The sequence below is a fragment of the Lissotriton vulgaris genome, chromosome 12 (genome assembly GCF_964263255.1).
Source record: "Lissotriton vulgaris chromosome 12, aLisVul1.2, whole genome shotgun sequence".
In the NCBI taxonomy this organism is placed as follows: Eukaryota; Metazoa; Chordata; class Amphibia; order Caudata; family Salamandridae; genus Lissotriton; species Lissotriton vulgaris.
Genome location: NC_141700.1, coordinates 168,948,306 through 168,960,392, shown reverse-complemented (window position 1 = coordinate 168,960,392; position 12,087 = coordinate 168,948,306). Strand labels below are relative to the sequence as shown.

Below are 12,087 nucleotides of genomic sequence, written 5' to 3'. Positions count from 1 at the left end.
ATCATGGAATGGCGAAGACAAAGGCCCGACTGAGAAGCAAGGTCTGGTTCCCCACGATGGACAGTCTGGTGGACGAGATGGTCCGCTCCTGCCACGCATGCACCATCACTGGTAGTGACCCAGCACCAGCCCCGGTGATCACCGAAGAGGCCACCCAGGCACCTTGGTCACGTCTCAGAATTGACTTTGGGAGCTTCCCAGACGGAAGACACACCCTTGTACTCGTTGATTCGTTCTCCAAGTTTCCCATAGTGGAAGTAATATCCTCCACGGCTTTCCCGAGTGTCAAGAGAGGCCTGAATCGCATCTTTGCCACGATGTGACTCCCGGACGAAATTAAATCAGACAACGGGCCACCCTTCGAGGGCAGAGAATTCCAGAGCTATCTCGAGAACCTCAAGATCAAGCACTGGAAGATAACCCTGTTGTGGCCCCAGGCGAACGGGGAAGTCGAAAGACTCATGAGGACACTCAATCGAGCCCTGAGGATCGCCGTAGACAATGGGGACGACCCTGAAGAAGTCCTAGATCAATTCTTAGGGGCATATCGACAAACGCCGCACAGCACCACCAAGTGCGCGCCAGCACATGCACTATTCAAGAGAGCACCACGGGATGGCATTCCTACTGACAGCACTTAGGTGCCTGGAGACAAAAACGACGAAGACACTAAGGCCCGGAGGAGAGCCACCAATCAAAAAGCAAGCGAAGCCCGTCACGCCAAAGAGCCGACACTACGAGTAGGTGACACCGCGGGGGTTCGTGACCGACACCCGGGATGGAAATTTCGAACACCCTACGAGCCCGAGGTGTGGGTAGTTGACAAGATCCAGGGGACCATGGTCACCACCCGGCGAGGCGGACAGACAGTAACCCGCAACGTATCGTGTTTCAAAAGAACGAGAGAACCAGTAACGAACCAGGAAGCAATGGAGGATCAAGAGACAGGAGAAGACGGAGGTACAGGGCATGGTGCATCCGTCCAAGGATCACCGATGGCAAGAAGTCACGGATTAAGCCCATCCAGGGTGACAACACAGAACACCGCGGCCGAATCAAGCCAGCAAAGTACAGCCCTGAACGGTGAGCCAAGACAGACAACCCCGGCCGGGGTTGCCGTGTCTCCGTTTGCCCGGAGTCAGCGATACAGCCTGCGATCCAACCCCAGGCCCAGTCAGAGATTAAGAGACTTTGCTGGGACATATCCATAGAAGCATCATTCTGAGCAAAGAAAAGAAAACAGACTAAATTGAAGGAGGGATGTAGAGAGCCACACGGGCTCTCCCATACAATGTTGCGACTCACAACACGCATCCCTGCATACCCCGGGGCGGGCTCGCGCCGGGGTACAAATAAAGAAGGCGGAAGACGGCTGGGGGTCTTTCCGGCTAACTATCAACCTGTGTACACGTCCTTCTGTTTGCTAGTTGTCTCCACGTGCTTGCCCCGGGGCTGGCCCTCCACACCGGCCTCGTCGCCAGTGTAGGGGTTCAGCCTTGCGGGTGGGAGGCCTACCCCTAGATCCCCTGGCAATAAGTGGACACACACATGGAGTAAGGCAGTGTGGGTGAAAAGATCCAGAGCGGTCTTTCCCCATTTATTTATCTCCTCTGGCGCGTCCGCCCTGAGGAGTGGTACAAACTACAACAAAGTATTGAAGAGCCCGGATGGCTCTCTACATCACTAATCTCAGAACCATTGTTGTATGTTCCAAATGCAATACAAACAAACCAGAACTTAAAGAAATACACATAACAACATATGAGAATCTCAATACTATACCTTGTCACTGGGCTGCCCATCACCGACCTACCTCAGTTACTATGTACCTCACTACTGACCACCGCCAAGTATCCTCTCACATATAATTTCAAATCCCTCAATGATCACTACCCTCCTCATCGCTATTTGCACCCTCACATAGTGACAACCTTTGTCAGATCGTTATTTTTTCACATCATTGATTCCTTAAGCCTTCATGTATGTTAGTTACATTATCTTCCTTCACCTTCAAGACCAACCACCCACCTTACCCTCCCCTTCGGAGGTGCACATCCATTGTTCGTTTCTATATGAGCGATTGGTGCGCTGACTGCCTACTCTTACCTCTACCAACACAGCTGGATTAATTCTGCTCCCATCTTTCTATCCCAAAAACAGCTCCCGCTCCTGCCCCTTCCCCTTCCCTTTAAGTTACAGCCTCGTTCCAGCCCCGCCCCCACATCGTTCTCTCATAGGTACCTCCTGAGGCAAGTCCGGGCTCTGGTGCCTTCTCTCCCCGGTGCTTCTTATGTTTTTTGCCCATTCTGAAGCCGGACAACGGAGGTGAAAAAAAAGGCAAGAGCGAAAACAGACAACTGCGCATGCGCACAAGGGAGCCACTTGCAGTAGAAACTCAGGACTAGAGCGTGTAGAGCAACTGCTCTGAAACGGTTGACGCGCAGCCGGGAGCCGTCACACTACCCGCTGCTGGAAGTGCACAGAAAGAGGACTGGTAGGGCCCAGGCAAGGTTGAGTGCCATCTTAGGAGAGGTGCAGATCTCTCCGTGCATGACAACTTCTCGAAAGATACAATGTACCTAAATTATGTTATGAATAATCATACACTGTACCTTCTTCACATTATTAGTATTATGTTTTAAAGGAATACTTATATTTTTCCGAGTTAACAACGTCAGCGGTATATAGTTATTCTTAAATTGAGTGTCACAGATTTGGCTGGTTTCCTTTTAGTATTCCGGGGAAGCGCATCCACAGAGCCAGACAATTTAACTTAACACCGTCCTGCGATTTTCCCTGTGTTTTCTGTATTCCCAGTTAGAGGCGTCGTTTCCCCTTTTCGGTTAAGTTTTTATAACTTATCGAGAAGACATCATCAAGCTCTTGAAGTCATCAGCAGAGCTGAGAAAAGTGAGCCTGATGATTTGAGGATTACTTGAAAATGAGTATCTGGTGACGCCACAAGATGTGATTATTCCTGATGAACAGAGGATAAGCAGTTGATGACTTTTCAAGATTAGATGGTTCCTGATGATTTGAGGATGCTTTAAAGATGACTATCTCTTTACTTCATAGGCACTCACAAAATTAAACTGGGCCTGTTTTTTTGAGGCGGGCTTGCTTATTACTTTCTCTGAATTGGTTTAATTTTTGTTACAAAAAATAAAGCCTTATAGATAATTTCAGAATTATTTGTTTATTAGTGAACAACGAACACTGTTTAGATATTTCACAAGTATTCATTTACATACAAATAAATGGAGCTTCATACTAATAGGTTCTTCACACACCAGTAAGTAGAGTGTAGCATGCTGCCTTATTGAAAGTGGTTATTTCATATTAACATTGAACATTTATGACAAGTCACTAATGGGCAGTCTCCCTACCCTAACTTTCACTCTGATATTCTTTCTTTGCTTATCTCTGCTCTTTTTTCTGTTTTATTCCACAGCTTCATTGCTGAGTTCGTTTATCATCACACAATGTTTTCTCTTCTGGAATGCGGTCTTTTGAAGCTTCAAAAAGCTCTATTTCTTTAGTCAAAATGCTGTACTTTTGCACGGAATTACACAGTCAATGGCAGTTTGTTTGCAAAACTTTCTATAAGAAATAGGTGCAAATACCTAGAATTATTTTTTCCTGAGCAGGTGCTGGAGAGCGCGGGGTCTTGCTTCGAATTTCTCACCTTTCGGAACAGTATTGATATATTGTGCGATCCAGATTTTTCCTTTGCATTCTGGTTCTCATAGTCCAGTGAATAAAATACTGGCTTATAAGTACCAGAATACAAAAACAAATCTTAACTAAATGAATGTCAAAATCCTGTTTATGGGATCTGAAAATCTCGGAGCTTTGCCGCGCACATTTCTCTGTAATAAGGCAGACATAGTGCACTGCTTCTTTTTGGTTTGACTCCCTTCGCAGAGCAAATTAGGGGTTTCTTTGGTTTGTTCCCAGTGAAGAAGCTGGCTCAGAAAGAACCAATTATGCTACAGAGGGACCCCAATGCTGTGGGCTAGCACCGCCTTACCCAATTGGATCAATACTTTGTTTTCCCTTAACTGTGGGAAGAGAGAGCTCTGTGGCTTAGAGGGACACACATTTCTGATTGTCATGGTTCAGACTGCTGCAGGCAATTGGTAGGCTGGAGCAGCAGGCTACTCATAGCACACTTCGATACATCGGAGAATTGCCTGTCACTGCAGTCCCATCAAAATGAGGCACAGGCTGCACCTTGGCTGCATTGAATTCCTTTCCTCAGTCCTTGCCAATGAGCCACTCCACGCCCAACATGTAACCCTATACTGACGGAAGGCAGGCTTAGGATACCATACTGATAACTAATTGCCCGTCAGCAGCAGAATCTCAAAGTCGGATGTTTACAATCAATCAGCAGGCAAGTTATTAGGCTCGAAATCGGAAGGGCTGGAATAAATGTAGTTCCACTCAAGTAAAGAGCCCCAATATCTTTGGGACAAGTTTACGCTATATAAATAACTGGAAACACAGGCATATTGACCTCTGCCTGTCTTTTGGTACATAAATGTCATCAGAGCGAGGCCAGAATTGTTAATCGGTTTATGTTTTAAAACTTTCACTTTTAAAAGATAATAAATTATACGATCACTAAGGTAAATCGATTCAGCCTCTAAAATATATTCACTTGAACTATATGACACCATATTTTATTGTATCATGATATTTCTTGTCTGCTAACATACAATTAAAGATAGCAGACAAGCACTGCCGAAGAGGCCGGAGGTGAGGATGCAGTTGAAGAAGCGGGTGCTCTTTACAGCCTGCCAGCATTAGGCTGCAATAATGAATTCTGCCACAGCCTCAGCAGTGTGTGCCAAGCGACGGTCGCTCCCGGTAAGTACTACTAGTACGGTGTGCTGACCGCGTGTGTAGACCATAATCTTTCTGGGGTGCAACATCCACTCCATGTCCGCTACACTGAGCTTACGGGAACAGATGATCACCAAGATCAAGAAGGAACTCAACAAAGTGCTCAGGAGGGACAGGATTTCTCTCTGGCAATTGGCCAGGATTGTTAGTTTGTTATCATCTTCCATTCAGGCCATTTTCCCGGGACCCCGGCATTACAGGGCCCTACGGCTTTTGAAGGCATCTCACCTGCAGAGGGGCATCATCTAATCGGAGTTGATCTCTCTGATGGAGGAGGCTAGGACGGAGCTGCAGTGGTGGATAGACCATATGGATATATGGAACAGCCGGGCAGTCTTCGGATACCGACAGCACCTCATAATAGAGTCAGATGCCAACCGGCAGGGCTGGGGAGCCAAACGTGGTTCAATCTCCATGGGAGGGAGATGGACAAAGCAGGAGCTGAAACTGCACATCAACTGCCTCGAACTCCCGGCGGTCTCCTTTGGTATCTGATTTTCAATGAGGGACAGGGTCTCCTGTTGCGTACATCTGTGAATGAATAGCATGACCGCGGACCAGTACATCAACCGGTTAAGGGGGACCCGCTCTTGATCATTAGCGGAACTGGCCAAGAACTTTTGGCACTACTGCCTCCATAGGCAGATCTCAGTGACAGCGGAGGACCTTCCAGGCTCCCTGAACACAGTGGCGGACTGGAACTCCAGATACCTCAAAGACGCAGGTGACTGGCAACTAGAATCAAGAGGTTTCCAGACCCTGATTATGCGGTGGGGCCCATGAAATGTGGATTGGTTTGTGTCCAGGATGAACGCCCAGCTCCCACAGTATGTCAGCTGGAGACTGACATTTCTGTTGATTCCCGGAGTGACAGCTCACGTTTGGCGTCAGAGGGCCGATTTGATACTGATAAAACCGTCTTGGATGGCACTAGTGCGTCTTCCTTCTTTTCCTGGGATTCTTTCGGATCCCCAAGGCCATCCACATTCTATGGTCCTGCCCGGCCACCTGCCCATCGTGGCATGGAGGATTTCAGGGGACGATGGAAAGACGGCAAACTTTCAAGAAAGGCTGAAGACCTCATTCAACAGGCTTGGGTGCCAGGAACTTCCAAGAGATATAGATCTGCCTGGAGACTATGGGTTCGATGGTGTCTGGAGAGACACCTGGATCCTGTGGGATCCGACATTACAGACATCCTGAACTTTCTATCTGAACTGTCAATAGAACTTTTAATTCTTTCAGGACGGCTTTTTCCGCAGGCCATCTTACCATAGGCAACTCCCCTGTGGGGGAGCATCAGTGGGTGTGCAAGCTGCTCAAGGGCACCCATGTGTACAACCCCTAAAATCCACAAATTCTGGGTTGTGGGATGTCAACCTTGTGCTGTGTTTGCTATCTCCTTGGCAGGATAATAGGGATCTTTCCAGAAAGGAGCTCTCGGTAAAATTGGGCATGTTGCTCTGCCTGATTTCTGGCAAAAGGGTCTCGGACATCAGGGCCCTGGATGTCATAGCGAAAGTTTTCACCCCGGAGGGGGTTACCCTTACCCTATCAAGGCGTGTACCTGGTTAGTAACTTACCCAGCTTTTGTGGATACCCCTAATCTTTTTATAGTGAACTGTCTCAAGGCGTATGAAGAAATGATGGAAGAGCGAAAAGCAATTGCTGATTGCCATTAAGAAACTGTTTTAGGCATTTTCCTCCCCGTCCATTGCCAGGTGGGTAAAATGGATTATGGCAGAGGCCGGGATCGATACACACCTCTTTGGTGCACATTCTGCCTGAGGGGTCATGGGCTCCAAAGCTGTACAGGTAGGTGGTAGACTTGAACATATTATGAATGCGGCAGATTGATCCTCAGAATCCACTTTTAAGAGGTTTTACATTAAACCAATTCACAACGCCGCATCCTTATTGGTAAGTAAACTTTAAACATGCACAATCCTCACCTCCGGTGCTGATATAGAATGAGAAATTTCCTAGTGGACATGAAAGAAAGTTTCAATTCTATGAGGGACATGGAATTGAGGATTATCCCACCTCAGCACATTCACATTCTGCTATCCCACCCTGGTTGTGTGGTAGGTACAATAGGTTTATCTTTGACGTGTTTCACTGGGATGGCATCCCAACTGCTACAAGGTGGTATACTGTCACTAATGAGATGTAGGGAGGATGCCAAGGTACTATGTTTATTTTGAAATGCCATCTCTTATTAAAATGTTACTATCAATGTACAGTGATATGCTATGATCTTGTTTTTTCCATGTGATAATTCTTGTGATGTTTAGGACATATATCAATGAGTTCAAGTTTGGTATACCCGGTCCAATCTGAGGATTTCATAGACAGATGTTGTTCTTTCGTAGGTTTGAATTCCAAGATAGATTGAGGTTGCTCCGACTTATTCCTTCATTGAAGAAGAGGCAGTACTTTGTGACACATGGATATATATGGACATTCGGACTGTGTTTCTATTGGTTAATGGTTGCCATCGACACTCCCTGGGGTTCATGGGAAGTGTAAAGTTGGATGTGTTTTTTTACTTCAGTTTGAACTTGCTGTACAAATAAGTGAACAAAGTAATGCATAGTCCACGCCTCCACATCCTTAATAGAATTGAACATTTCCTTCATGTCAACTAGGACATTTCTCATTCTGGAGCAGACCTGATATTCTGTGTTAGTTGCTGGTTTGCTCCTGGTAGCATTGCGCATGCCTGTCTGGAGGACAATGGTCAGAGATGGAACCTTCCCATAGAAAAACACTGCCCACGTGTTCATGTTTTATAATCTGCAAAGGCCCAGCCATGATTCCTAATTAGAAATGTTTATGAAATAGTTTTTATTCATGTTTAACATGGCATTTCTATGTTTGTTTACTATAATTATCAGTCGGGGTTAAGCAGCTATAGAACACACTGAAAGTGTTTCTTATCCATTTACTGCTTAAAGTATGTACTGATAAGGGGAAAAAATACGGTCTTTCGGTGATATTTTAATTAAAATACCGGTCAAGCTGATATTCAACCGGGTTGGTGGCAACCCTAGCAATGTTATGAGCCGGGTGAGGAAGTTCCAGGCAGAGCCCTCTACCATACCATTCTCCAAACTGTCGGTCATGACCCGAATTCTCGAAAGTCCAAGTAATAAATAACAATGCCTTTAAATTCTGTATTTATCTTGTGACATCTGCTACACTTCGAAGACAGAGGTCAAAGGTCAGGCAACTTCTTACAAATTGCTGCTTATGTTTTTAAAAAAGGGATTGGTGTTTAAAAACTCCTCTCACTTTACAGTCAGGTAAAAAAGGGAAAGTGAATTATGTGATAATCTTGCTGTGGTGCAGAGAGTATGAAAGGGAATGCTGTAGGATGTCTTTTTTTGCTACACAACAAAATGTAAATATCTGCTAATCAACTCTACACATCTGTAGTTAGGAAACTAAAAATGAAGCATATTTTTTCTTAATTCAGATAGTGTGATAGAAACAAAGATTTTAATAGGTTAAAAAAATCACTACACTTTACTTGGTGATGCACAAATAATAAACATTAACTGAAACCGAAGTTCCACACCTTATGCTTTTTGTGCAGTATAGTTTTATCGGTAAAACTGTATGTGCAAATGTAGTGGTCTTTTCACTGGAAAATGTGTTGGCTGTAACTGGCAGTGCACTAACAAGCGATGGTTTAGTTGTGTTAAAGAAATCGCCTTCCTCTTGGCCCTTAAAGTTAGGTGGGTCACCAAAGTTTGTCACTCTAAAAATTGGGCCAGGGTTCTAAAAGGTTTGGAAAGCCCTGCTCTACCTGCTGGCAAGTTGGTTCAGTCCCATCACATGGGCAAAGTTAATAAAGAGGATCTGGGCCGGTGGTTTGAGGTCAAAGTTCTGAAATTCTAACTGGTGTGTTGTGTCATCTTTGCATAAGGAGGCCCACCCAACACAACAGATTGGCGAAGAGAGCCGCAACCGTGTCCCTGGCCGCAACTGCAGCACCATTTATGCCAGACTCCCGCCATACACATTTGCAGGCACACCAGGTGAACACTAAGGGGTACCACTTAGGAGCACTAAGCTGGCCTCACACCACCCCAGAAATGAAAGAAAGTAGATTGTGATGCTCCCCACCCAGAAAGCCCCAGAGTCTACAGTGGTGAGACTTTGCACCATGAGATACTGCTTACCTGTGGTGCGTGAGGGATGTCTGGTCTCGTTCTCTGCTGAGACCTCTCACAACCACACTGTCATGGAATTCAAAGTGTACATCACAGAAGGAGTTAGTGGAATGCTGCAAAGTTGCCAGACTGTTGAGGAGCTGGGACGAACCTAGTTTGCGTTTCGTGTACATGCTACAGAACTAGAGAGGCCCGCCAACAAGTACCAGATGCTGTTTCAGATGATTGAAGAGAAAGAAAATTGCACATCAACCAGGCAGTACAACCCCCAGCCTTATGACACCGGAGGGTGCCATTCCAACTCTGGCCCAAGGTAGAAGAAGCATTTAGAATACTGATGGAGGCAGACATGATCAAGGCTGTATAGGGACCCACACCATAGGTGCTTCCAATCGTAGTGACTCATAAAGCCAAACAACAATGCGAAGTGAGGGTGTGTGTAGACATGCGTCCCCCAAATATTGCTGTAAAACGGGAGAGAAATCTTATGCTGACCATGGATGGCATTTTGAGGGACATACGAAAAAAAAAGCTCAGTGGTTGCAAGTGAAGGGGAAGTTTGAAAATTCAAGAGGACATTAGCCAAGGCAATCAGAATTTCCCATGCCAGTAATCATTACCTGGAGTGGGCGTTGTACTTTCTTGAGTGACAGTATAAACAGATGCCTCATGTGACAATAAGGCAGTTCCCAAGTCAGTTTAGTATGGGCCGCCTTGTTTGTGATGCCATTTCTCATCACCCAAGTTTAGACCCAGTTGGCCCAGAGAAGTTGCTGGACAAAGGCAAGAAACTGAATAGTGAGGCAAGCCATCATCTCAGAACCAAGTTGATTTGTTTAAGAATAGGAGACCAGGTGTTGGTGCTGTACCGTTATCCAGGCATCAAGTTCATCCTTGCTTTAGAAGCCTCTCCTTGGGATGTGGTGCACGTCTAGGGGATGAGGACAACTTCTTACCGTGGTGATAAGGCAGTCATGTGGAATGTATCTGTTTTGCAAGAGTTCACAGAGCAAGGAAGGATGGCTGAAGTTCCTGAATGTCTGCGAGAGCATGGTCAAGTCCTGACGGATGGAGTAGAGGTACAGTCAAGAAATAATGAAATTAGGTACTGTTATAGTGGATTATTTTTCAAAAAAGGCTTCATTTTTCTTTTGTAAACTCTGCTAATACCAAGTATGTAATTACATTTTTGGAACATGCATGTATGATTGAAAGCTCACCGATACACAAGTTACAAGTAATGGTTCAAATTTTTGAATACTTCTGTTAGCAACACAATATGCAAAACATCTTTAGGTTGCATTATACAGTGAAGGAAGGTATTCAGACCGCTCTATCTGCTGGTTTTGATGTTAATAACTATCTTTTTGGTTTGACATATTGTTATTGTATTTTAAACAGTAACACCACTGCACATCACATCATGCAGAATTATATCACAAATAGAATTGTCCAATGTGAATACCAATACACTCTTGTCCCCCCATTGCCTGTAGCACACCAGTATCCATCCCATCTCAATCTGCAGCAGAATGCAATACAGTCAAGGCAACTAAAGTCCGTCCCACAATTTAAGGTGGTCTGACACTAACAGTAGCCGCCAATCTTTCAACGTGCACATCTGACATTAACCCCATTGGCACAGGGCCACCTCATAGTTTAAGCAGCGTTAACATATCAGCCTCTGCCCTAGCCCATTTCAGTAAATCCCTGGACCATAGGCTAACTGCCAGGGAGTTGGCATCTTCCAGGCCATGGATATTCGACTCTTAAACAATACCAGCACCAGATCCAAAAATCTGCATTCCAAACGATTGGATTTGGATCGAGCCATGAGCCGCTGCAGGCAGAGCACAGGAGTACACAGGATCGGGCGGTCCACTATCTTAGTGGTGACAGCCATTACCTCTGCCCACACCAGTTGCATCCCTGAGCAATCCCACACCATGTGGCAGAGTCCCGGATCCTCCTGCTCACACCATGGACAATCCCTAAGCGCACCCCTAAACATGCAGTATAATCGGTGTAGAGTGAGGTATGTTTGATTCACATAATTAAATTGTGTGAAGCAGAGGTGCACGTTCTGGACACCATCTGGGCCTGGGCCTCAACCTTGCCCCACTGCTTGGGCATCAATACTGTGGCAAGGTTAGCCTCCCACTTCGCCTTGAGACTGGGTGTCGAATTATGTGATTGCTCCATCAAGAGGCTATAAAATGTTGTTACCGCCTTCCTGCCCATGCAGTGAGTCTATATGCCCGCCAATAGTGAAGAAGGGGGTGACTCTGTTGGTACGACTACCAAGTGCCAACAAATAATGTGCACAACTGTGTTGTACGTGAGGAACTGGCCTTGTGGAATCCTGTATAACTCAACCAGATCTTGGAATGCCCCAAGCTTCCCATTCCGGAATAGGTCTCCCACACCTGTTACTCCCACCTCCCTCCAAACCTAAGTCTTGAAACAACCTGACAAATTCCGGGCCTCAGGCAACACCCACGTGTCCGTTTGGGGGGCATATGGGCAAGGTCCCCCGCTCACGTGGAGATATCGCCACCAAGAGGAGCCAGTCGTTTTCGTCAGGGTAGTGGCAGGCATCCTCCTACCTTTAGGCTTGCGAAGCCAAGTCACGAGAGACGTGGCGCCCAGCACACCGCCACCTTGCACTGTTCAGTATTGTGGCCATCTCCCAGCCATTTCATCGGCCACTACAGCTGCATCTCCATCCAATACAAGTCATAGTCTGGAGCCCCAAGACCCCCTTCCATCACAGGGCGTTGCACTTCGTGAAATGCCACCCATCTCCTACCTCTCCCCCAGATGTGATCCAATAGTAGACCGCGCAATGTGCGAAAATAGGACCAGGGACGAGGCGCCTGCAATGCTATAAAAAATTACAGCAGCTGAGGCAAGATCAGAATCTTCGCAATCACTCCCCTCCCCTCCAGGGAAGTAGGAAGGGAGGTCCAGAACGGCAAAGCGGAGCGAATCAAGCTCAGTA

The 12,087-nt window shown here is 46.2% G+C and overlaps 1 protein-coding gene across 1 annotated transcript in view; it reads right to left on the bottom strand.

Annotated features, from left to right (window-relative positions):
* Window positions 1-2,372, bottom strand: part of BRD7 (bromodomain containing 7) — a 266,204-nt gene extending 263,832 nt beyond the window's left edge. The window contains exon 1 of the mRNA XM_086947699.1: window positions 2,242-2,372. Coding sequence (XP_086803825.1) covers window positions 2,242-2,365 — 124 coding nt within the window. The 5' untranslated portion in view covers window positions 2,366-2,372. The remainder of the gene's footprint in view (window positions 1-2,241) is intronic.
* Between the last annotated feature and the right edge of the window lie 9,715 nt (window positions 2,373-12,087).